This window comes from Solea senegalensis, linkage group LG7 (assembly GCF_019176455.1).
Source record: "Solea senegalensis isolate Sse05_10M linkage group LG7, IFAPA_SoseM_1, whole genome shotgun sequence".
Lineage (NCBI taxonomy): Eukaryota > Metazoa > Chordata > Actinopteri > Pleuronectiformes > Soleidae > Solea > Solea senegalensis.
In genome coordinates this window covers 13433271-13460468 of record NC_058027.1, presented here as the reverse complement: position 1 = coordinate 13460468, position 27198 = coordinate 13433271, and the positions used below count along the sequence as shown (strand labels likewise).

The following is a 27198-nucleotide window of genomic DNA, read 5'->3' as shown; positions in this document are numbered from 1 at the left end:
AGGAACAAGTTGATGGTGATGGTCTTTGTGTGCTGTCTAATCCAGCAGCTTTTGAATCCATTCATGTAACAAGCATCAAACACTGCTCACGCAGGAGCTCAAAGACCAGGTATTAGATGATGCACTCTGCAAAAACAACAGCTGCACTCCATTTACAAAGGAGGTGAAACACATTAACTGCTTGTTCTTACTCCTCCACTCTCTTGCTTAGAAACACACGGTCTGTTTACTGACTGTCACGACTTCATCCATGTCACTACAGCAATTGATTTTGTTTAACAAGTACAAGAAAACAGACGAATGCCTCAACCAAGGGGGCTGAGTGAGTAAAGGGGAACTTCTGAATAAGCCTGTCGCAGAAGAAAAACACACACAGTAACCAGACAAGGTCAGCTTTACAACACAATCAAAGAAATACTTACAATAAATTCTGTCCGACTGCATCGTGTACAGCTGCATCACAAACAACAGCCTCAGAAGTGACAAATAGAAGAAAAAAAGCTTGTCTTCCACTGAGTCAACAACAAATAAAAACCTGTAACGGTCTCATATTGTAGCTAATGCCACAACTGCAAAAGGAAACTGAGAATAATGGAGGCAACATTCATTAGAGGGTCACAGGAAGCTGTTTGTTTTAAATCGAAACACTTTCATAATAAATTGAAGAGAAAGAGCAAATATATAAATGTTGTTTATATTATAAATATTTTTTTATGCTAAATGTATTTTTCCAAAAATATGTATACATGTACTTAGTATTTGTTTCCTGAAACTTACAATATTTTAGCAACTTCTTGTATGGTTTTGTGTGGCAGCGGATGTGTGTCGCTCTCATCTGTGAGTGTGTCTGTTGTGCGTCTCCATTTAAAATAACGAATGGGTGCAGCTGTGCTATGACGACCCCGCCTGCATAGTAATGTAAAACAACTTGCCTGATACCAAACCAAGCAGAGTAGAGTCTAGAACTGTGGAAAAGTGTCATAATGTTCTGTCAGTGTCAAAAGTTTGACTGAATATAATGAGCACCAACGCAGCAACTGTTCTGTACCGCAAACACACGCTATACTCTCTCCCATACTCTCTTACGAGTCCTGCGCAGAGCTACATAAAGCACATAGCTTGCTTCCTGCATGCTCTGCCACCAAAGCTCTTCCTGGACCAGATTTCCCATGATTCCAGAGGACTTCTATTACTGTTTTGATTTATAGACCCCTAGAGGTAGAAATGACATACTGTGTATTTAAGCAAAGTTAAGATGAGCCTTTTTCCTTTGGTGTGTTTCCACTGCATTTCCATGAGGAATAGTACCAAAATAATGGGCCCCAATCGTTCAAGTTTTCGGTATCTTTCCCTTGGGTACGGGTGGTGCTGGTGACTGGGTGACAGAAAAGGCGTCACTCCCTTGTGACCGGTGTTTCTTCAACGCTCGCAGTCTTTTCGGATGCATAACAACTTGTGAGACAAACAGCAACAAACTGCTGGATGTCCTCCATTGTTGTCTGTTGCGTTTGTTGTCGTCACACTGGTACATCGTCTACCACGCCTACTAAGGTACTGTTTCCAGTCAAAACTCAAGCCTGATCCAGGGCTTTTCCGTTCCAAACCATACCATACCGTACCAAAACGAACTGTACCCTGATGGAAACATGGATCTTGTGTCCTCTTGGTTGTTGTCTGTGTCCCAGGTTAACCTTAGGTCTGATGGCACGCTGGTGACGTGCACAACAAACTCAACGCTGACTGTGCATCAGTGTCTCATACAACCACAAAAATCCCCACTATCCCTTTAAGAATCCCAACACATTTGGATCAGTATTTTATCAATTCACATCTAGGAAAGACATGTACTCACACTTGCCTCAGATATAAACGTTTTTGTAACTCTCATCACTGAGAAGCGCCCAAATGCTCTGACAAGGTCAGGGTCAGTGTGAAGGACAAGCAGCAGTGACTTCACCTTTGTTTTCACATAATGTGGATTCCCATCCTCCCCTCAGACTAATTCAAGTGACATGTCCTGCATACAGAGCAGAACTTCCTCTGCCTCCGTCTGTCTGCCTGCCTCATGCAGATAGACAATCCAAAAAGCTAATCTGAGCCTTAAACATTCAAGATCATTTTATCCACCTATGATCTAATGATAATTGACAGTCCAGGAAATCAATCTTACAGTGGTGATTGACGCACCACAGGCATCATGATCATGACGGGATGTCTACACACACACACTGACGACAGCAACATCCGATCAGCCCCAACAGTCACACACCTCATCATGAACGTCATCCATCATCATCATCATCTTCATCATCGTCCATCCAAACAAATGTTCAACAACTGGTGGAGTGGAGTCAGGGTGGATCATCATGACTCCTGCTGGTGAAGCAGCAGATTAAATGACCGTGTCACCTCACGTCCTCCGTGATCCCAGTGACTCCACAGCACAACAAGGTGACACGAGTGGTGCCACTCACTACACTGACCTGGATGGTGCAGGTGTACTCCGAGTCGTCCAGCAGCCTCACCGTGCAGTTGCATTCCCTGTCCAGACTCCTGATGCTGCTGCTCATCAGTCTGCTCAGCATCTTCTCGATCGTCTGCGTGCGGGACCGCGGAGAAGGACGCACTGCACATGCACACACACATACATGCAAGTTGATTAACGACGTCCCTGTTCTGAGGTGGTGCAACACCTGCTCAGCGGCGGCGGTGACGGTGAGCAGCAGCGGGGCATCGTTTCATCAGCGCGCGCGCGCGTGTGTGTGTGTGAGAGAGAGAGAGGGAGAGAGAGAGAGAGAGAGATGGGTGTCGAAGGTACCGCACGGTCGTTAGTCAGTGAATAGTTACAATAGTGCTCTCGCTCTCTCTTTCTGTCTCTCTCTCTGGTCCGGTCATGTCACACCTCACTGCTGTCTCTCCCTCAGTCTCATCGCCATTGCCAGGCCACTCTCTCTGCGTCTCTGCAGCCTCGTCCTCCACAGAGCAGCAGAAATTCCGATACGCAAGTATCGATCTACGTCGTGACCACATGTAGCCACATGGTCAGGAATAATAAAACACTGGTGGGCCTCTGCACCTTCACACACACACACACACACACCTTTGAAATAAGGTAGCTACAGAGTAGTTTTGGTCAGCCATTCCTTAACAATGCAAAGTATTATGCTGTCACATGTGTTAAAGTTAGTAGTGCATAACTTATGTAACAACTGAGGAGGCATACATTGACAGCACAATAGCTATGTAGTGCTAGTGGAGCAAGACAGCCTCAAATAGTTAGAACAGAAAGAAGTGCCAACAGTCTCAGGTGAGGATTCCATCTTCTACTGCCTTATCCTCCACATGAGGGTTGTGGTCTGCCCTGGTCACCAGTCCATCACAGGGCCACACGGAGCATTTAGAGTGTCCAATTTGCCTAATCCCCAAATCTGTTTTGGACCAAAAATCCCCCACACACACACACACACTGGGAGAACAGGCCCTTGTTGCTAACTGGGTCTTTTTGTTGCAAAGGCAAGAGTGCTAACCACAACACCAACCTTGTGGCCCCTGCTGTTATAATAAATAAATAATCCTGGAAGTTTTAGTAGTACCTCATAATCCTGTTGTAATCCCAATATATGATTTTGCCTTCTCGTGACCCTTCAACAGAATGCAAACAACATCAAGCAAACAACTACCTGAAAACATGTCTACATCACAGCTGCTGCTGTTCCTGCACCATGAAGCTCCAAAATATCCTGGATGAAATCTGGAGTAGCACTACATTAAAAGATGGACACACGGCATATAATTTACCAAAATACCATTGAAAGAACAATTTGATGTGTAGAGAAGTGGTAGTGTTTTGGTAATAACTCATACTTTTTATGTATAAATAGAATGTGTGCATTGTTTTACCTAACAGGCATGTGGAACTGTTTAGTTTCTCCACATTTGTAGGCACACTTGTGTCTCACATTACCTCTTCCCTTTGTGTTGTGATTCACCAGCGAAGAGGTATGTGACTTTTTGATGTGTTTGACTGAAGGTTTTGTCTTTGTTTTATTCATGTTCTGTCAGAAATAAATGAAGATGGCCTTCAAAGGCACTTTGGACCAGCCCTTGTTTCTTCTTCACAACAGCTGCACTCACAAACGCTTTGTGCCAACTGACATTTCACTGCTGAACAAAGTGTGAAACAAATGATAGAATGAATTGATGGGATTTACAATATGTGTAGTATTTTTATTGTTGTTTGTAAGAAGCATTGTTGATATCTAGCATGCTCAGAAGACAACACGAGAGAGTTTTTTGGCAAAGTTACAGCCAAGAAAAAGGCTGATCCAAGACCAGAGTGAACATCAGTGCTGTGTTGGAAAGGTGGCGACAAATGAAAGCCCAGAAAGGGCTGCAAAGTGATGCCCTGGTGGCTCTGTTTCTGCTGGACAGGTAGGTTAACTGCATGTCTTTACGATCTTTTGAGAGTGTTTGTCGCTTTTTGTTCTCATTTGATCAAGTATCCAAAAAAGTTAGCTTCACCGTAAAGTACCGAAGGTTACCGATGCTGCACAGTGCTCATGAATCCGTGTGAAACCAACGCTCTTCGTGACCAAGCATTACGTGTTCCTGTGCTATGGAGATGTAGCTTCGTAGGGAAATGTAGCTTGCTTAAACAGTTTTTTCCAGGAGCTCCAACCCTACCTTTAAATAATATGCTTAAAGTTAGGATTGAAGTATCAATCATCTATCTATTGAACGTATTGAAAAATGGATACATGAAAACTGAAATGTTATAGTATACACTCATTTGCTTGAGCCATCATTTATATTGTGAACTAGCTTGTCTTTTTTTAAAAAGTGTCTCCCATGGTCTTTCCAGTTGTTAAAGCTGCTGAATCTCTTTAACCCCTGTGGACCTCTGAATAATTACCAAAACGCAGCGGTCTCTATTGGCTTGTTTCCATCATGGTACAGTTCAGTTTGGAACGGTAATGCCCTGGGTCAGGCTTGTGTTTCAACCGAGAACAGTACCTTTACTTGGTAGGTGTGGTATGCCCCTCTCCAGTCACACACACACACACACACACACAGAAGAGGGAGAGAGAGAAACAGAGCTTCTATTAACTATTACTATTAACATTATTATCCTCAGCCATTTGCATGAGGAGCTGGAATCAATCCCAGACAGTGTTGGGGCGAAAGGCATGTTACACCCAAGATAAAATGATGAAGATGATATTGAAGACGATAATTATAGTTATTAATGGTATCATTTTAAAATACACAGATCTCTATCTCTGTCAGTCCCCCCACACACACACACATACTTCCTGATCTTCATGTCTAGTGCTGCTGTATGAACACAGTCACACAGATTGATATGTGTGGAGCTGAAATCAGAAGTGTGTGAAGTCGTTTGACAATGATTTGAATGTAACAGACGTTTGTAATATTTACAAGTTACAAACTACAGCTCCATGAGGCCCAAAGTAGGCTTTGTCTCTTTCTTTAAAAAAACAAAATTGGGTATCGGGCTCTTATTCTCCATCTCCCGCTCAACTTTTCCTTCCACACTTTTTTTTGATACCTTGACTTCTTTGAAGAGGAATTGGCAAAAGTATATTTGCATACAAGGAATGAAACACAAACTACCTACATTACTATTTTAATTATATAAATGTTACACGATGTCCTCCTTATGATAATCATGATTAGAACAATAAACATATACCTGCTCTCTGGGGACCCACTTTCCGTGCAAGAATCATTTCTTAACGCTCACATCGCTGCAGTCAGTCAGATTTACACTCTTGCTGACTCGTGCTCTCTGCGTAATATTTATATTTGACAGAAGTTGACGGCAGCAACATTCCTTCATCACATCCTCCACAGATCAACTTGTCATCAGCATGACTACTCGAAAATGTATTTTTTAAGTAATGGTGGGATTGCTGGCGTCAGCTCAGACACAGTGAGCTACTGGCTTGAATGTACATCAAGAAAGAAGCATTTGGAGGGAGAGCAAACACAAATACACTTCTATAGAGAGACAGTCACCCAGAGAAAGTCGTGGGGAGCTGATGAGGCTAAATCCGCCCTGTGTGAAATCATCTGACAAATGTTTGAATGTCACAGATATTTGTTTATAATTGAAAATTACACATTGTAGTTTTAATACAGTTGCTCACAGAAATATGCCAAAATCATTTTGTTTTGTTGTGGATATTTGACCTGGAGGGCAATAAACCTTTGATTTAGGAGGTTTCTCTTAGCATATCCACGGCCAACCCACTTGGCACCTGGGCCCAACCAATCAGAAGGTTTCATTTTACACCACCAGCAAATATATTAGGTACTTTAAGTTCCAACAACATAGTCATTTTATAAGATCATTAACTAGAATAGTAGATAAGTTGTTGGACCATCCATTTTTGGGCTACTGCAGAGGAAACACGTCGTGGAGCCTCAACCTCGAGTATTATTGTCGCTATAGTGACATCTGGTGGATAAAGCTGCACACTACAATACAACCAGAGCTTCTCTGATTGGCTGATTTGGCTGCAACGTCACAACCCTTCCTGTTTTGTAACAGTCAATTGAACACGTTATCAAACAAGACTTTTTCAGTACGTACCGTCGGAGTTGTGCCAGTTAAGGTACATTTTTCTTTCACTTGTGTTTTGTAAAATGTTTGTTAAACTTGCATATGTACCTACCTGACGCGGGGAGAAGTTATTGTCTTGTAAGTCGTTTGTTTGTCGGCAAATATATGCAGCGTGTTGGTGTAATTGTTTTACATTTTGGGTCCAACAAAGAGAGACATGCATTTGAATCAGAGTGCGGCTCTTCATGTTTCATGAAGTTATTGCAAACGATAACAATAGAGTCTAGTTCAGGGACCTGAAAGATAATTTGAAAATGAATTGGAATGTCATTTATCCCAGGGGAAAGTGAGAAGAACTGAGTTACATTGATCAATAACACATATCCAGACTATTACAGCAAACGTTCAGATGTCGTCCTGTAAAATGCAGTGGAATTTCTCTCATGTTTTCACAGGATCATCATGTCCCACATCTGCATTCACTGGTTCCGTAAGGGACTCAGGCTGCATGACAACCCAGCACTGGTGGCTGCTCTCAGGGACTGTAAGGAGCTCTACCCTGTGTTCCTCCTGGACCCGTACCTCCATAACAATGACTGTATGGGCACCAATCGTTGGAGATTCCTCATCGGATCCCTCAAAGACCTGGACTGCAGCTTGAGGAAGCTCAACACCAGGTAGTAACTCGGTGGAAAACTCCCAGAAAGAAAATCCCAATTACACTTGTTCCATCATTTATCCAACAGTCTGAGTAATAATTGAGAATCATGGTCATATGCGATAATGTCATGTTGTGCTGTGTTTGACTCTTTCAGGCTGTTTGTCATCAGAGGCAAACCAGAGGACGTGTTCCCAAAGCTGTTCAACAAGTGGAAAGTAACAAAGTTAACCTACGAGTACGACACAGAGCCTTACAGCCTGAGTCGAGACAAGAAAGTAACAGAACTGGCCAAAGAACATGAAGTCGAAGTCATATATAAAATCTCACATACTCTTTATGATATAGACAGGTATGTACACAATCTGCCATCAGGGATTTAAAAACTGTGCCATGCAATGTTCAGATGATGAACGCTTTGTTTATCTTCTGTAGGATAATAGAGGAGAATGATGGCAAGGCTCCTCTTACTTATAACCGAATGCAGGCAATAGTGAAATCTCTCGGCCCTCCAAAGAAACCAGTCCCGGCACCAACCATGGAAGACATGACAGGTGATCAACTATCAGACATGTCCACAAATGCAAAGGAATTCTCACTTTTCAAGTGTGTTGTAAGTGAGTATTCAAGTATGAAAGCACAAGTTCTAAATGTAACATACATGTTTCTCTGGAACAGAGGTGAAGACCCCTTGCTTAGAAAACCATGAGAAGATACATGGCATCCTGCACTGGAGGAGCTTTGTCAGGACACTGCAGCTCTTGATGAGGAGCTGTTTCCAGGAGGAGAACAGGAGGCTCTAAGGAGACTTGATGAACATATGAAAAGAACGGTATTTCACTGTCTCTTCCTACACTGCATGACTTAACATGATGTATCCTTTTTTTATTTGTCATTTTATCATTATCTCTTACTCTCACTAGACACTTTATCAGTATGCCTGTCCTAGTTTGGTAATGCAAATATTGAAGCAATCTAATGGGGAAGAAAAGTGATTTAAGTGACTTGGAACATGGTATGATTGTCATATTTAAGGTTTATAGAGAATGCTCTGGAAAAGAGAAGAGTGACAGTTCTCCGGTCTCTTTGGTGCCAAAGGTCAGAGGAGATTGATTCTAAAATGATAGAAAGGCAACAGTAACTCAAATAACCACACGTTACAACGTAGTTTGTGACGGTAGTTCAAGTCGTCTTTCAACTGGAAGGTTGTGGGTTCGATTACCGGCTCTCTACATGCCAATGTGTACTTGGGCAAGGCTTGTGCAACCCCACATTGCTCCTGATGGCTGTGACGGCAGCGTGTGGATAGAAAATGATATGCTACATGGATATGGGGATGAATTGCAAAACTGTAATGTAAATCCTTCTGTTCCTATGGAATTAATAACAAACATGCAAATGTTCGATTGATATTTCTTCTGTGTCCATTGTTTCAGGGATGGGTGTGTAAATTTGAAAAGCCCCAAACATCTCCAAACTCGTTGAGCCCCAGCACCACAGTTCTTAGTCCGTATGTCACCATTGGCTGCTTGTCTGCACGAACCTTCTGGTGGAGGCTGACGGAGGTTTATCGGGGGGTGAGTGTCACCATATGAATGATGCTGAACGGTCTATGGCCTGACGTGGCATTGCAATTTAAAACCAATACATTTAGACAGGGAAATATGTGATATAAGAGCGAGATGTCAACTATTTGTTTCATGTGTTGTTTTTGCAGAACAAACACTCAGATCCGCCAGTTTCCCTGCATGGTCAGTTACTGTGGAGAGAGTTCTTCTACACAGCTAGTGTGGGAATCCCAAACTTCAACAAGATGGAGGGCAACACTGTATGTACTCAAGTGGACTGGGACACTAACTCTGAATACCTGGCTGCTTGGAGAGAGGTACTGACATATATAGTCCAATAGTGCTGTTAGTAAGAGAGTTTCCCCTGTTATTGAATTGATCTTGCCGCAATTCTGTGAATTGTACTTTCCTTAAGGCTCGCACTGGTTTCCCCTTCATTGATGCCATCATGACTCAGCTCAGACAGGAGGGCTGGATCCACCACCTGGCCAGACATGCGGTGGCCTGTTTTCTCACTAGGGGAGACCTGTGGATCAGCTGGGAAGAAGGACAGAAGGTGCTTTTGTTGTTGTTTCTATCAAACTCCCTGCAAGCATGCAGTTGTGTTTAAAATAATAGCGTGTTTAAAAATGTGAATAAAGCACAAAATCCTTATAATAATTTTTATTTCGATGCATTGGGAACACTACACTGTATCCATTAACTACTTAACAAAAATTGAAGAAAATTGAATAATCGGCTGTTCAAAAAAATAGCAGTGTATGCATTTTTCTTTACAAACTTCATGTTTTGATTTATAATATAATGTGCAGTGTTCCTATGCATTTTAAACACACTGCTATTATTTTGAAGACAACTGTATGTACATGTATACTTATTTCATACCATTGCTCATTTCGTTGTACTTGTCTGATGTTGTTAAAATAACATGCTATTACAAATGATCTATTTTTGGTTATTTAGTCATTTCTGATCTAATTCTCTCTAATTTTAGAGAGAGCCATATCATGCATCAATGAGGACATTGTTAAAACCATAATGAGTCAGAATAGTCTGGATATGAACCTTCTTGACATAAATTGGTTATATTTTCTCTCTGCTCTTAAAGGTGTTTGAGAAGCTTTTATTGGATGGTGACTGGGCTCTGAATGCTGGGAACTGGCAGTGGCTCTCAGCGAGTACCTTTTTCCATCAGTTCTTCAGGGTTTACTCCCCCGTCGCCTTTGGAAAGAAGACGGACAAACATGGAGACTACATCAAGTAAGATCGTAACTTCAGTCGAGCTTAAGTGACCACAATTTATCCGCAGATTACTTTCAACCGCCTGTGCTGCCTCTGCAGGAAGTACCTTCCTCTCCTGAAGAAGTTCCCAGCTGAATACATCTATGAGCCTTGGAAAGCTCCTCGCAGTGTCCAGCAGGCAGCAGGATGCATTGTGGGTAAAGACTATCCACAGCCTATCGTACAGCATGAGGTGATCAGCAAGAAGAATATCCAGAGGATGAAGTTGGCTTATGCCAAGAGGTCCGCGGACAAAACTGCATCACCCAGCAAAAAGCAAGGTATTGCAGGAAACAAATGCTTTTACAGAAGAATCTGATTTCTTCAACATTTCTTATTTATTTTTGTTTTCTTCACAGGTGTAAAGCGCAAGACATCTGTTGTTGACATGCTGAAGAAAAACAAAAGATGAAAGGCAAACGGTTCATTCATTCAAGTTACATAAATGATGACAGTTAGATACTGATAACACAGGTTTTGGTTTTGGTCAGTTAGACGTTTCTTATGTGGACCCTACATTGTTTTCCATATACTCTTTTGATACAAGCTTTATTTTTTTCCCTTTTTTATTGTTATTGATTTTAGATCTGATAAATTACGTTAGGCCAACTACAAATACTTGTACTAACCTTTTAATTACACCATATCTCATATCTCCACAGGTGTTTTTTGGCCACTGCCTGGCCAAAAAAGTCACACACTTTAATATTTGCCAGACTGTCTTTAGCTTGGACATGCCTCTGCCATGGCATCGCTTCAATAGGCTTATGCAATGTCACGATATCTATTTTCATCCACAGTCGCATACATTTTTCTTCAATAGCTTGTATTTATGATGGGGTTGAACTGCTGAAGCAAAGATTCTAATCCATGTGTGAAAATGATGTCTCATGTTCCCCGAGTTACTCTATACTAATTGAGCCCGATGAACCCTGGCATTGTCGTCTTGGAACATGCCTGAGAATCCTGGTCGTTCAGTATGTTGTTGTCGTCCGTTGAACTCGTTTTTTGGGCACATAATGTTGCTGAACCTCGACCTGAACAACTGAAGCAAACCCAGATTATAACACTGCTCCCATAGTACGCACCAAGCAAAGCATGTGACTTTTTTGGCCAGGCAGTTTACATTTTTAAAGTGATAATGTGAGATAATCTTTTAATTCATAGCTAAATTGGCAATGTCTATGGTATGATAATTCAATTAAAAATAATGTTCCACCTTTCAACACAAGCTTCTTTTTTTTTTTATCTTAATACAAAGATCTCATTGTTGCCACTAGAGTTCACTGTAACTCTTCCTGTATGAGGAGCTGTTTATTTATACAGTGCATTTGACATAGTAGAAGTTATGAGTCCATGATCACGATAGGCAAGTAAGTGCTATTAATGTGGAAGAAGAGCGTGTCAAACATGATTCCATACATTTACAAAAATATGTAGAACAATCTTGGCTCTAATCAGCAGACATTCCAGTGTACGGCCCAAAAAAACATGAAAGTATAAAACAATAATATTTATGTGATATGTCCCTCCCTCTTATGCTCATCAGTCCAAATAGAAGAATATAGAGCATTCTAATTTCATGTGGAGCACTGCACAGCTAACACTGCTCCAGCCCTCCACATGTACACGTCCATGAGGCAGTGTTCGCTGTGCAGCGCTTCTTCAAGGCAAGATGTGTGTGTGTGTGTGAGTGTGTGTGGGGCACACAGCTGTCCTCTGAGATCAAGTCTTCTTCTCCTGTTGCTGCTTCCTTGGAGCTGACACTAGTATGAATATACAGAAGATGATGTCACAGCCTCAGCATCGGCCGTACAAAGCCAGGCTCAGTTTCCACAGAGACGTGTCAAACATCAAAACAGTCTGCTGTCCAACTGTGCATGTGTATGGGTGAGTTTTTTGGGGTGGTGGGTGGGGGGGGGCTGACACTTGGCACTCCGCTTCTCTGTTGTGGAACTCTTGAGACGCAACCAGAGAACATATCGGACAAAAACAACTCTGTGTGGACTAAAATCATGTTTGCTGTTTTTCTTTTCCCTCGCATGCAGTGAGGGATTTAAAAGACATGCCACAATGAATTCGGCAATTCCAGACCTATAAAATGCTGTAGTGACATAAGCCCCAGAATCACAGCCGTAACTGCCTTGACCTCTGTTTGTCCACTGCTCCCTCCCTGTCGGTTTTGTCAGCACCTCACCACTCATACCATCTTGGATCTGGGTGCTGTCATAGTTGGATTAGAACAGTGTGTTCCTGTGCAGCTGGTGTTTCATGCAGCTTAAATAGTAGTGATTTATACAAAGCTTATTTACCTCACGGGCAGCAACGTCAAACCGTTAATGTGCATTTTGCTCATTTCTAATTTACCAGTTTGAAGAATTGAAAAAAGGGAGCATTATTTGTACATTACAGACTCTCTTGGCTTAAAGTAGGTCAGTTCAAGTTTTCATCACCATTGACTGAAGATTAAAACAACATCTGTGAACATGTCCACTTAACCACTTGAATTCTATGCTTTGCTTGTTGACCAGCACAGAATAGAGCCCACACAACACCTGCATATCACAAATAAGCTGTGCCTGTTAAATTGCACAGAAAATTCAAACCACAGTGATATTCATTTTTGGCTGACTGAAGACAGGTGTGCCCCTTCGGTCAGTTATGCTAAAAGTAACATCAGATAGAAAGTAGACTGGAAAGACGACACAATGTTGGTGCTTTCAGATGATGACATAACAGGAAATGCAGGACAGACAAGAGAAAGGGTTAAGGAAAGTCTTCTCAACCACACACTGGAAGGACACTTAACTGGATGTCCATGGAGCTGGAAAATAAATGCTGTAGTGAAAATAAGTAGTTGACAAAAACAAGGACACACACGTTTGCACAGCTATACTTCTTAGGACACTGCACTGACATCCATTCATTTGGATAGTCTAAACAAAGCGTAACCATGAACTGCTTAATCTTAACCCAACGTCAATTCAAATCTAAGTCCAAAATGTGACCAGTTCCTCAGATATGAGGTTCTGTCTTACTAGGGCCAGGTTTTGGTCAGGATGAGGACAACTGGTCCTAACGAAGTCAGTGTTAATGCCCAGAGGGGTACACACACACACACACACACACACCTGAACAACAAAACTGGCTATGTCCATTGCCACACTTACTGCATAACTGGAGAATTATATATGCAAAAGACAAAGCCCAATGTATAGTAATCTCAGTGAGCATTAACTGTAGCTGTAACTGTCACTCTGGGACTAAGCCACAAAAGGGATTTTACAAGGGCTATACTTAGCAAAGCATGAGGCAATGAGCATGCAATGACAAAATCATGCCCCCCACACACACAGAGAAACTCCATCTTCAGGTTTGGAGAGATATTGTTCGGATAGTGACAGTGATTTATTTTAGACAAAGGGATAATAATAATATGATGTGGATGACAGGAATACTTGAAAACAAAACTTGATGAAAGAGCTACAGTTCTGTTTTTTACGAGTGGAAATGCAGGTGTTCTTCAGATTTTCACTTATCGTTCCTTCTGTGTTTTCATACCTATGGTTCAGCATGTGATCATTGCTCTCAAACCACGCGGAGTTTATTCATATAAGGGGGGATTCACTCGTATCCAAAGTCACGACGCTGTCTGTCTGTCTGTCTGTCTCTGTGGTGTTTCCACACTCCAGTGTGCTTTGATCTCTCTCTGCACACCCCGTCCAGAATATCTACACCGCAGTGAGGCAACTGTGTTTCCAGCCGCCTCACATGGAGCTGGCATCCTATCACACACACACCGCTCCAACTCATACATGTCTATCACGAGAGTGTACACTGTATATGTGCGTCTGTTAAAGGAATCACTTGTGGAATCTAAGGTGAAAAGTCAAATTTTTTTATTTGGAGAATTAAAGTTCTGTCAATGTACTTAAAAATATCTACTGTGAATTCCATTGCATTAATCACGTTTGTCATGTCCAGTCAGTGAATCACCTCCCTGACTGGAAATGTGGTAAGTGTGGGGTTTACGGACGTTGATGAATGGATGGAACTGAACAATTTAAATAGCTGAACAGAGGGCACACAGGCATGTGAAATATGACAAGCGCATGTGGTAACATGAGATATAATTCCAATTGATATATTTGAACTTGATTTAACGAGTACTCAGTCATTAAGTGAGACTGTGATTCACATGTGTCTGTCATTCACGCTGCAGGTTCGGGGAGTATCAGTGCGTAGATGAGGTGGAAGGTTTGCTTGTTGTTCTCAACGAAGAAACAATGTAAACAAGACAAGATGGTGTTAATGATGTTTTTTCCCCACCTTATAACAACACCTGTATATTACAAAGACAAGCAGCTGATCACTGTGTGTGTGTGTGTGTGTGTACATGCCTGCATGCCTGCATAAAGATAAGAGCCCATAGCTCTTTGGCATTCAGTGGGATCTGCCTATATAAGGCTGTTCTATTCCTATTGCTTTGCCTCTGGGGATCTACTGCAATTGTCATTCAGGACAATGCATGTCAGAGAAGCTCTGATAAGACTCACCATCTTGTGTTTATTATAAACACTGCACTTTCCCTTTTTTTGGTTTGAAATTAGTTTTTTCATATTCCGCTTATACACAGTAACACAGCGGATAATGAGTATATAAAAAAAGAAAAAAGAAGGAGAAAAAAACACAACTTTAAAGACACTTAAAACAATGAAAACCAACAACAGCAAAAAACTGACAAATAAACTGAAATATTTTTAATTATGTCATAGGTTTTTGGTTTTAGTCACCTGGGAGAGAATAGATGGACACAGTTTTAATAATAACACAGTTTCTCGATCAGAAGCTTGTGTGTTCGTGAATGAGTGATAAAAATGTGCGACAGAATCACATGATCCTTTATTATTGTCTGTGTACACACGTGAGCTAGACAGTGTGAGAAGCTATCAACTGGTCACAAGTGTCTCCTGTCATTTTCTCTGGGCCTATGTCACACATTAGTGCCAGAAGAGGAAAACACTTTGTTTTCTCCACCTATTTTGAGGGAAGCACCAAATCCGGGATGACCTTGTATTTGACGTTAGAGTACTGTGGAACTTTTCTCTTCAACAGGATTGTTTTTTACAACACAATTGATATATAAAATGTATATGTGTGTGTATATAATAATATGTATGATAATGATAATAATAATAGTCCAAAAGCAAAGTAAAAGTTTTGGAAAGTATGATGTGCTCTTGTGCCTATTTGCAGGCCAACTAAAAATAGTCCAGCAGCGTATGCATGCTCATGTTTGATTGGAAATTGCAGCGCCTTAGCTCAGTGCAGTGGGGTATCTGTCAAAGGAGGGAAAGGACCTTGCGAGCGGTGAGTTAACTTCACACAAGAACAGCATATACCTTCTTTTCTTTTTATTTTAAATGTAATATATCATCTTTTGCTCCATGTGTTCATATTATTTTCCCAGGAACCCTCCCAAAAGGTGACAACGCAAACTTTTTTTTTTCCCCTTTTGGCATCCCTTGATTGGATGGAAAATGGGTTCACGAAGGACAACAACACGCTCCACGTCTTTGAATGGACGGTCCAGCAATGGGGATAACAGCAGTGGGATTAGCCGGCCGAGTGGCTGCAGCTACATCTCTAACTTGAGGCCAGAAAACAGGTACAGATTTGGGATGAAAGTATGTGGCCTGTTATTACTCTGTTTGTTGCCATGGTCACCAGAGTTGAGATAAACTGCTGATTAAGAACAGCATCTCTGTTACGCATCATGGGCCCAGTTTAAATCAAGTGATACACTGACAACAGCTTCTGCATGGAAACAAAGGGTCTTCCTCTTTCACAACACACAAATCAGTGGGAACGGAAGGATTCTTTCAATTCCAAAGTATTTTTTGAAGCAGTGGTACAGAGCAGCTATCTGAATATTCCCGATTAGTTTGCATTTTTGCTCTATACTCTGTAATTTCACTGCACAATAATCTTGAGGAAGCGCCAATTTGTTATTAGAAAATCAACTTTTCAAATAACAACAAAAATCATCATACACATTTTACCCCCCCAAAAAACTTTCTTTCAGAGATCTAGTTAAGCTGATCATTGATGGCATTTTTGTTTGTTTATGCTGCAAGTCAGCTTTAAATTCTGTCAACATAAGCTGCAGAAGGAAGTGCTTAAACTTAACCTTGCACTTAATTCTAAGTGTGACTGTCTTCAGCATTAGTGTCTTATTTCCTTTGCTTAATCATGAGGAACATGCAGTGAAGTGTAACATGTCCTTACACTGTGCGGTGACCCAACATTGACGTGGGTGTCAACACAGGACATGGATCAACCGCTCTTAATATAAGCACGGCAGTACTGCTCTTGTAGTACATGCATGCAAGCCTTCATCTGTTCATTGTGATGCTTTGTGAAATGCATGTGTGGACTTCTTCTGCTTCTGCACGTCCTAATGCTATAATTGCTCTATATTGTAAACCATTCTATTTAAAGCTATGTTTTTCATTTCAGTGATTAATTTCATTTGGACTGATGAGACTTCTCGATTGAAGTGACTTTTCAAATGATAATCTGTTCTGCACCAATCATTTTTTATTTTTGTTTATGAAAAAAATATCTATATACAGAGATGATGCGTATATAAATATATTAATTAAAGGCATTGATTCATGCACACTGTTCCCCCCAGAGTTGACTTTTAGTTTAGTTAATGTTTTTTTTTCCCAGCATGCTCAATCATAACTAACCAACTCACACATCTGCTGATTTTAATCCATATGTTTGGAATCAAAATTTTACTCATTTACCGAATTGATCATCTCTCCCTTTTCCTGCACAGGAGCACTTTCTGCAGTGTGATGGCTCAGTTAACTGAGGAAACACAGCCGTCCTTTGAAACAACCCTCAAGTCCAAAGCTGTGTCGGAGAATTGCACTGTCAAATTCTCATGTGTGGTCACAGGTAAACACACCTTCATATCCAAATTATGTGCAACATAATGAAACAGTACGCATTAATACACATTTTTTAAAGAAGGTAACAACTTATAAGTCAATCCACAAATAATGTTTTATCTCCAAAAATACACTGAAAATCATTTTGATTTTCACATTTAACGAGCATCTGCATAATTAAGACTTAATAAAAAAGCTTCTTGAAATAAATAAAAACTAAACAACTACCTTTGTATTGTATTTTGTAACTGTATGTTTTGTAATCGTTTAATCATCCAAGTCTTGATATCCTGAAACATTTTGCCTGTTGATCCCCTTTTTTCAGGACACCCTGTCCCCCAACTGACTTGGTATAAGGATGATATGCAGTTGGACAGATACTGTGGACTTCCTAAATATGAAATATTCCGCAATGGGCAAAACCATTCCCTGCACATTTACAAGTAAATATGTTTCAAAACACTAAAGTTGCACTGCTCTAGACCAAAATCGTCAACATGTTATTCTATGTAATATATTCTGCTTGGTATATTTAAATGAATTGTCATTTAAAGTTTGATTTGGTTTTGTTTCTGCAGTTGCACTGTGGAGGACGCAGCTATTTACCAGGCTTCAGCCATCAACACTAAAGGCATTGTGTCCTGCTCTGGGGTTCTGGAGGTGGGTGAAATGAACGAGTTCAAGATCCATCAGCGCTACTTTGCAAAGCTCAAACAAAAGGCTGACCACCAGCGCAAGGAAGCAACAGGTAAAGAAAACCAGGAGCCATTACGAACCATCAGTCCAGACCGGACACAGAGGAAACGCCGCTCCACAATGGAAGCCTTCCTCAGCACGCCAAGCTCCATGGAGGATGAGAGTCATGAGGAGAGTCATCAGGCCGTGGCTGTAGAGACTGAGGTCAGGCTACAGAAGGCCACTGAGGAGAGGGTCGAGGAGAAGCCTGTGACTAACGGACAAGTTGTGAATGAAAATGGAAACAAGGCGGGGACACACATAAATGACACTGCCCAGAAAATGTTCACGTCACACCAACCCAAAACACCCTTTGTTAAGAAGAAGATTAAAATTTCGAATGCAAAATTTTCAAAAGCAGATACACTAAGGGAGAAGCCATCTGAGGTAAGAGGAGCAAGAGATGAAACCTGCACAGATTCAATAAAGTCTAAGGGGACTTCAGAGGAAATAATTAAAGTAGAGAAGAAGGATTCAGGCTCTAGAAATGTAAGAGAACAACATGGGACATCAGCAACACATGTTGTGTCCCCACAGACTGAGCAGCTCACAGTATCTCCTACTGTTTTTACACCTGAAGATCTGCGTGTTTCAGGAACTGAAGACAATCACATTAAAAAAGTCCCGAATGGGGGTGGACACAAAGACACTGAGGCAAACTTAGAAAAGCAGAAACGATTTCCTAATCTTTACCCGAACCACACCTCATCACAGCTAAGGTCGAGTGTTGATTCAACGCGCCTAAGCAAATTAAAGGAGGGCATTAAAAAAACTGACAATGCTGCCGCCATGGACATTGGTGAGAGGCCAGATAAGTCCCCTGCTGGATCGTTAGCTAGAGCTGACCTCAAGTCAGGGAACACACAGTATGGTAGCAGGGCCTCTTCGTCTGGAGATCGACTGTCAAAGAAGGAAACGAGTCCCTGTCTGAAGAGTGTGTCTGAGAATAAGCCACTTCTGCCCAGTGAGGTGAGTGAGCGCTTTCGCATGAGCTCATCAGTGTTTTGTGCTGCCAACATGGGCCTCATCAGTGGCACAAGCATCACAGAGCTATTTATAGCAATTACAGCAATATAACAAGTATTCTCTGCTGTGTGTCAGGCATTAAGTGACGCACACGCTGACAGTTAAAAAAGCTACAGACAGGTGATAAATTTAAGGAAAACGCAAAGAATGTGTGGAGAAACCGGATATGGCCTCTATCCAGGGTGTGACAGGTTTGATGTCAGTAGATCTCAGCCCTGAGACTTTGGACTGACATGGCATCATCACCAAAACTCTAAATGAGTTAATATCCTTTAGAGGATGATACTCCACAAACTTGAAGCATCAATGCCAAAGTGCACTGAATCTGTTCTGGCAGCACACAGCGGCCTAATAACTTACTGAGACACTATACTATTGTTGCGTGACTGCACATTGATGGATTTGAAATACCGCTAAGCAGCAATTGATTAGTTTAACACTTTAATAAAACAATTTTAATTGTTTTTGTTTCACTTTTTAATAACTTTTTTTTACAAGCATTATGTGGTTATTTTGAAGTTAGGATATGTTACTCTTGGATAAAGCCAGACTACGTGTAACCACCTTTGTGCTATTTTAAACCAATTGGCTGCTGGCTGTTGACTCACAGTATATTTAATCTGCAAATATTCAAAATATTTTGACCTCATAATCTAACTCTGGAACTTCCCCCCAGAAAGTATCATCCTAGACTTTCAAACTATTCCTTTAGAAATGTTAACTGTTGTTAACTGTATAACATAACGTAAAATAAGTGAACTCTTTATTTTATTGTATGTTTTTGTAATGATACTATAGAATTGTGAACATTTATTTTACAGAGCTTATGCAGTCATCCAGACCTCAGCTGCATGGCTCAGTGCTGACAACACTGAGACCTGAGATAAAACACTGCATAGCTTGTGTGTCTCTTAAAATTATTTGCATTCCTTCCTGGGGTAGAGTCAAATACCAGCACGAAGGGAAACAAGCAGACACACAGTTTGAGGTATTTTAACTTAAGTTTTAAAACTGTAAAAGCTCAACATTTTAAAGTCAGTTATGTTGTTGCCATTTGAGGCACAATTCAAAGATAGTTGGAGGCTGAATTTGTTTGCCCTGAGCTTGTCTCATTAGATGAGACGTGCTCGTTTCATATGCAACAGATGACCACAGGCAATCGCTCCATCTCTGAAACTGTGTGTCAGTACTGACACGTGTTATATTCCATTTACTGTCCGACTCTTTTTTCTTTATGCCAAAAATATCCTACTTAGTGCACCTTCAATCTGTCAATAACAAATATAGCAACTGTTCATGCTTTTGAACCTTTCAAAATATAGATTTTCTGATTTTCTGGGCCCATATTACCAATTAACCTATGAACTATATCTTTCTTTTCTCTGGCTCATACGTTTCTTTTTCCCTCTCATGTCTTACCATTCCTTCCTCTGTTTGTTGCTGGTTACACTGTTGCTGTTTGTTAAATTGTATGTGCTTTTCCATGTGTTGCATAGCGAGGGATAAGGGACTAAGTATTTACAACTTGTAAACATCTGTTTGTGTTCCGTCCCAAGGTTACACAAGCACATACAAAGATGGAATGGCCCGACGCACCTGCCGACCTTAAGATTCCACTCAACAAGTGTAAGATGGATGTATCGCCACGACAAAAAACAGGAAAAGTCGCTCTTGACAATATTACACGGGACAAGCGGGATCATTCCAGGGAATCACATGAAAGTCATACAGTGTTTTTTAGAGACCGACAGAAGTCACCCATGGAAAACCTTGAGACCAACCCTGAATGTAACATTTCACCACCCACACTGCAGAGCCAAGTTGATCCGACTATGAAAGATGTTGAAGAGACGAGAATGCAGGTTGATGACAAGGTTAAGAGTAACAAGGAAGGTGAGTTATTAATGAAGGCCGACAACACGGCTCCAAATCATGTAGTTGAGATGGAGATTGAAACTGCGGCTCCACGTGTGGTTGAAAAGACCAGAGATGCAGTGGATAACGACACTGTCAATGTGGAAGTGTCTTGTGAAGAGAAGAAGGAGCCATCGTCAAAATTGGCTGAAGAAAGTTGTTCCAAACTGCAGAACATGAAGTCACATATATCAGACACTGCTATGCCACGTCTAAAAAATAATCCAGAACATGTAAACACACAGGAGCAAACTGTAGACTTCAAAGAAATTACAAAACCTGTGTCAAAAGTCATATCTGTAGCTGAACTTCTGAGATCACAAATAAAAGCACTTGAGCTTTCGCTAGATAATTCAGTGCCCACTGTACCATTTCATGGTGACTTTGTACAAGAACTAACAACAACTGCTGCAGAGACACGTCAGGGATTAAGGACTGAAGTGAAGAAGTCGATACCTGAGACCGTCACTGCTGAAGCTCCTCCTACGACCATAAAGGCAACACTTATGGAGGTATATCGTCAACTAAATCTATTTGATCAAGAACCAATTCTGACTCAAAGTCAAACTTCATTGCACGTTAAGTCTGTTCATTCTTCAGAAAAAGATCTTGTTAAAGAAACTACAGAAATTCAAAAGAACAATGACGATGATGTTGATATTAACCAGAAAACTGGAGCATCACATCTGGTTCCTTTGATAGATCAACCTGCTGTAACGCTCACTGAGAGTCAAAATGGCAAAAATACATATCTTCCCTCAACTTGTAAGGATAGAAACACACAACCATCTGGAGTTGCCAGCCAAGGATCTGGGAATTCTCTAAAGGCCAGTGGTCAGGAGTCAAAAGAAGCTGTTCTGAAGCACACCCAAGATAAACCTGTTCAAGGAAAAGATATGGATATGGAATTTGATCCGGAAATTAAACTGAATGGTAAAACTGGAAGGGAAACAGAAAATGATTTTGCAACACCTTTCGATCAGTGCAAAATGAAAGACACAGTTTCTCCAAGGAATTTGCAAAAGTTTCCCGCTCAAAGTGTATTTACTCTGGAAACACCAGAGAAAACTCCTCAGGTTCTTCAGTCAGACAGCTCTGTGGTTGAGGAATATTCAAGGAATGACTCCTTAATCAATCCAAATCTTGAGGCTAGTCCATTGTTAAAGAGAAGAAACTGTGTTTCCCCTATTCCCTCTGCTACCCCACAAGAGCTGGCCTCTGGTGCCCGCCGCAAAATCCTAGTGCCCAAGGCCAAACCTGATGAGGCCACAGAAGCCACCGAGGCCACAGAGGCCACATCACCTGCTGATAACCAGGATCAGAAAAAAGAGGTTTCTACCCCGAGCAGCAAGCTTTCCGTAAGTCCTGTGACCCCCTCTACGTCTCCTAGCCTGTCTCGGCGATCACCTCTACTCCAGCCTCCTGGTGAGAGAACCTCTCCTGTGGAAAGGCGTTCTCCGCTCCTGAACAGGAGGAAGACAACAGTGGAGGCTCAACCTCCAAGCCAGCTGTCCACAGAGAAGATCCACGACCGGCCCACTGAGGAGAAACCTACAGAGAAGATCAAGCATGACCCATTCAAAGGTAAAACTCCTAATATATCAGTATTAGATTAGACACTATAGTAGATATCAGTGCATGCTAATAGAGTCACCTGGTAGAATATAACCAAAGTCACACAGATACACAGATATGGTCCAGAAAGAAAGTCATTTCTGAGGACATATGAACATTTGGGACTTTTAAAAAAAAATAAGACAATATCGTTTATTGTAAAAAAAAACAAACAACTAACTATCTCAGTTGCATATTCTGTAATTGGATAGCACAGTTCCCAAAGGTTTTCTCATAACCTTGTACACTTTATTTACTGATGCACACAAAAATATGTGGACTTACTACGTGAATTTATTGATCTAGTTCTACACCAGTTGGTTAAACACGTGCTCTTAACTACGATTATGCAGATGTTGTGCTTTTCTGGTCATAACCACACTTCAGTGGCAGTGTTCAGTTATTTACAGACAAATCAATGAGTCAGTGAAATGTTAAAGAAATGTTTCTTGTTAAAGAAATGTAAGTATTTCTTTAACAAGTTAAGAAATCTCTTAAGGTTTTTTCACCTCAGTTTCTCACTCATCACAAGTTTATCAGGCTGACAAATGAAAATCTCTATACATATTTTTTCTCTATATATATATTTTAGTTGTATTTACCCTATTTCCTGTACATATAACCAAATTTGTATTTTTATGAAATCTGGTCCAACATGGTATATATATTTATTTATTTATGGTGTATATTTCTGCCTTAAATATATAAGTTACGTCTTGTTACAAACCATATTTAGTCCATTAACAGTCACACAGGTACTTACACTAAAAATGCTCACTCTGGTTCCCAGCACAATTTGCATAGTGTTGAAATTTGAATTGGCAGTTGAGTAATGAATATGTAATTGGATTTTCTGAATTGTTTTTTGAATAACAACTGATGTGCTGTCAACATTGTAGTATGTGCTATTTAATTTCAGTGAAATTGAGGTTCACTTATTGTGCCATGTTATATATAATACATACAGTACAGGATTTGTGATAAAGCCAAACAGTGTTTAGTATATGTGTTGTAGATGATAATCAGTCACCTGGTAAATAGCAGCATGAATATGCCACGGTTTCTTAAAATGTGTTTGTGTCTGCCTGCAGCTCCTCAAGTTATTCGCAAGATCAGGGGCGAAACTTTCGCAGATGCCTCAGGACACTTAAAACTGTGGTGCCAGTTCTTCAATGTTCTCAGCGACTCTACAATCAAATGGTACAAAGATGAAGAGGAGATTGTGCATATAAAAAGAAAGTGAGTCGTCAAATGAAATAAAAATGATATCAAGGGCCTGCATATCACATAAACTGTAGTAAGAGTGTAAAGAGGGAAAAATGGTTTTCACATGACTTGATGTAACATAAAATCACATTTTACTTGTTGATTCAGATTTGTGGTAAACTCAGTCAGGCCCATATTAATTATAACAGCAATTGTATATGTTATTGTTTATTTGTTTTATTAATGTTTTTCTCTCTCTCTCAGTGCAGGAGACGAGACTCAGGTCAAACTTGCCATCATACAAGCATCATGCAGAGACACTGGTGTTTACAGATGCTCCATTACAAATGAATATGGCACAGACTCAACAGACACACTACTTAGTGCAGAAAGTATGTAGTTCTCTAGTTTACATTTTGCATAACCTAAACTTTTTTCTTTGCATTACTTGGCTATAGCACATCACATTGTGCTTTTCTTTTCAGTCTTAACAGGAATGTCCCTCCGAGAGGATCTTGGAGGTAAGATAAGATCTTTTCATGTTTTAGTCACTGATTTTTAAGCCCGATGTGCTTATCTTGTAACACTTGTGATGTGTTTTTATCCGTCACTGTTGTTACAGTTGGAGAAGAAATCGAAATGACGCCCATGTTATTCAACAAGGGTGTTGCTGACTCCGGGATGTGGGGCAATAAATTATTTGGTCGCATTATGATGCAGGAGTCTCATATCGGCGATGGCTGCTCTCGCAAGGTCTGGAGAGCAAAAGTCATATATGGTCTGGAGCCTGTGTTTGAGTCTGGTTATACGTGTATCATTAAAGTACGCAACCCTATCGCCTATGGAGGCAAAGGAGAAAGCTGCCTGACAGAGAGAAACCTGGACATCATCAAGCAGGTACATAAGACAGGTTTGATGTTATAATTTACTTGTGACTTCTTATACTCTCCTGTATACAACCTGTAAAGGTGTTAATCCTACCACCCACATAGAATGTCTATTGATTTGTAGAAACTTAAAAAATATGTAAAAATATTAACAAATGTCCATTACATTCAAACCAGTGCCTAATGACTTCACTTACTGCTGATTAAGTCTCTCAGATCCACACAACTATCTCGCTGTCTCTCTGGTCGTCCAGCATTTTGATGGGATTAATGCTTTCTGTCCTCACCTGACCTCTATGGAGGACTGAAAGTGCCAAAATTAAATAAATAAATACATCATTAAATAATTACTTAGATGTGTCATGAATTATTCAAAATTGGAATTAAATAGATAAATGTGCATTTTATGTACAAAACATATATCATTATTTCACTATTTCATTAATTACTTTTCAACAAGGTTGTGTGTTGCAGCGCATCATAAAGTTATTGTATGTGTCAAAATCGCCCATCAAAGTCAGTGGGCGGGGGCTAACGCCGATCTAGTCTGATCCATTGCTTTGGTCTGAAGTAGCACGCCTGGTGATGGTTCAGCAGGTATAGTGGAAAGTGCCAATTGCTTCTGTTCACAATGACCAGAGGCTGAACAGAAATCACAAAAAAAAACATTACGCACTGCAGCTTTAACACATACATTTTTATAGGTTGAGCTTTCTTTACTTTACTTGAGCTTTACTTTTCTCCAATGTTCTGCTTACAGGAGTGTAAAATTCAGAACCTGGCTCGTGAATATTGTAAAATCTTCACTGCAGAGGCAAGAGGGATAGAAAACTTTGGCCCCTCGCTTGAGTGAGTGCAATCACTTTAAGGATAATATCCTAAATATTATTCACAGTACAAGGACCATGGAGCCTTCTTTAAAGTAATGCACATCTTTGCTTTGTTACACAGGGTGGTTCCAGTCTACTTGATGTACCGACCAGCAAACCCCGTCCCTTATGCCACGGTGGAGGCTGATCTGACAGGAGTCTATGAAAAATTCTGTGACGTGGATCACACCGGCAGGAAAGACATGAGGACTGGTTCTGTTGTGGAGCAGAAATGCTGTGCCCTGCAGCACTGGATCTTTCAGTGGACCAACGGCAATCTGCTACTCACTCGGCTAGAAGGTAGTCTGATTCCACAGAGCTATGTGACGCTTAGCTTTACCCTGAAATGTGTGTTTGAAGATTACCATGATACTGTAGAGGCAGCCTCTATAAAGCAAGGGCCTTGCTTAAAATACATATAAAAGGCTTATTCTAAAGCAAAATTATTATTATTAAGTGATTATACTTATGCCAACCTATTTATGGGCAGCATAAATTCATTTGAATGTCATTAATGTTGTGTCAGACTTAATGAGATGTGAATTCATGATGCATGCTGCTCAGTTGTGAAGGAATTACTGTTGACAACAGAAAAATGAACTGATTGCATGGTTTTACTTTGCAGGTGTTGACACCAAGATCACCAATGTTGGGATTTCAGTCAAGTCCACTGGGTCAGTATACAGTATTTGTATTGCGTAATATATATTATTGTGAAAACCTCCTTTTACAGCCTATTTACATCATTGCTATTTGATTCTGTTGTGTGTCGCTGCAGGCATCAAGGTCTACCTGTTGAAGGGAATCCCAAAGTGTTCGAGCGCTTTGTCTCGCAGCACCAGTGCAACTACTTCTGTGGTCTGCTTGGCCTGAGGTCACTAAAGGTCGTAGACTCGTTATTGACACCAACAAAGCCCAAAGGCTCGAAGAGCCCGTTACTTCAACGCAAGCTGGCTGCTGCTTCCCCTCAGATGGGTCGGAAAGCTGCTGGCAGCCCCAGACTGCCAAGGAAGGCTGAGCAAGATGGTATAAATACTCCCACTAAAGAAAAAGCTGTGGATGCTCCAAAGGTTGTAGTGTTTATCTAAATATTCATAAAATGCCCAGGAAGAGGAAAAACAGACACCTGATGAAGACCAGGGAATTCATTTTTAATGGCTACCATTCCTTGCAGTGAACACTTATTATGGACTGATGCTCTCACGTGTTGTGGTGAATCTCTGTGTCTTGCATTCATGCTCAAATCTTAGGACTGATGCTGTTAAGCAGTATGAAGGAATTGCTTTCCTCATTTTTGTATTCTATAAATTCACATGCTGTTTTGTTACAGAGTGTGGCTGCCTGTCTGAGGTCAATGTATTTTTACTATGTTCTTCTGCACTGAAGTTGCCTAATGTGGCGCCCACTATGCAAATGTTAACCTTTAAATGTAATGAGCACAAATGTTATTATGTTACCGTTTTGCAACCAGTTATTTTGCAGTCAAACGTAACTTGAAACCTGACGCCGTTGTGTCAGTGGCTGATGGTGCAACGCTTTTATTCTTTAACCTGTCATGTTTACATGTCATTGTGCAATGCACTGCATTTTAGAAACTGCACATTTGAATGCAACTGGCTGTAAAAGAAAATATATAAATATGCCTTGTATGTTTGGAGAGGCTGTGCATATTATGTGCTTTTTAAACTCTAAACGTCATTCTTAATAGAAAATGATCACATTATATATATCGCCATATAAACAATTGCTCCAGTTATCTGACAGGACTCTTACATATTATTTACATATTTGGTTTATTGGGTAGTTTCATTTAAGCAATTCTTTATTTTTTAGCTTCCACCTACATCAGAATTTTTTTAAAGGCAGACATGTGATCTACTTTGTACTTTCAT

The 27198-nt window shown here is 40.6% G+C and overlaps 2 protein-coding genes and 1 pseudogene across 2 annotated transcripts in view; 2 read left to right on the top strand and 1 right to left on the bottom strand.

Moving 5' to 3' along the window:
• Positions 1–2738, bottom strand: part of LOC122772523 (FERM domain-containing protein 5-like) — a 53994-nt gene extending 51256 nt beyond the window's left edge. The window contains exon 1 of the mRNA XM_044030666.1: positions 2484–2738. Coding sequence (XP_043886601.1) covers positions 2484–2585 — 102 coding nt within the window. The 5' untranslated portion in view covers positions 2586–2738. The remainder of the gene's footprint in view (positions 1–2483) is intronic.
• A 3830-nt stretch (positions 2739–6568) lies between these two features.
• LOC122772898 lies at positions 6569–11319 on the top strand (annotated as a pseudogene).
• Positions 11320–15574: 4255 nt separating this feature from the next.
• Positions 15575–26965, top strand: LOC122772051 (alpha-protein kinase 3-like). The gene is made up of 13 exons (XM_044029700.1): positions 15575–15761; positions 16941–17062; positions 17381–17498; positions 17634–18759; positions 20373–22314; positions 23436–23583; positions 23815–23942; positions 24036–24071; positions 24173–24447; positions 25198–25286; positions 25389–25606; positions 25932–25980; positions 26085–26965. Exons 1-13 carry the CDS (start codon positions 15634–15636, stop codon positions 26392–26394), a joined length of 4689 nt encoding a protein of 1562 aa, XP_043885635.1. The 5' UTR covers positions 15575–15633; the 3' UTR covers positions 26395–26965.
• The last annotated feature ends 233 nt before the right edge of the window (positions 26966–27198 follow it).

Bases quoted from the DNA above. Each gene is read 5' to 3' on its own strand.
- LOC122772051 (XM_044029700.1), top strand. From the start codon at position 15,634: ATGGGTTCACGAAGGACAACAACACGCTCCACGTCTTTGAATGGACGG. The intron at 23,584-23,814 runs GTGAGTCGTCAA...TCTCTCTCTCAG, and splicing joins ATTGTGCATATAAAAAGAAA to TGCAGGAGACGAGACTCAGG. The intron at 25,287-25,388 runs GTGAGTGCAATC...TTTGTTACACAG, and splicing joins AACTTTGGCCCCTCGCTTGA to GGTGGTTCCAGTCTACTTGA.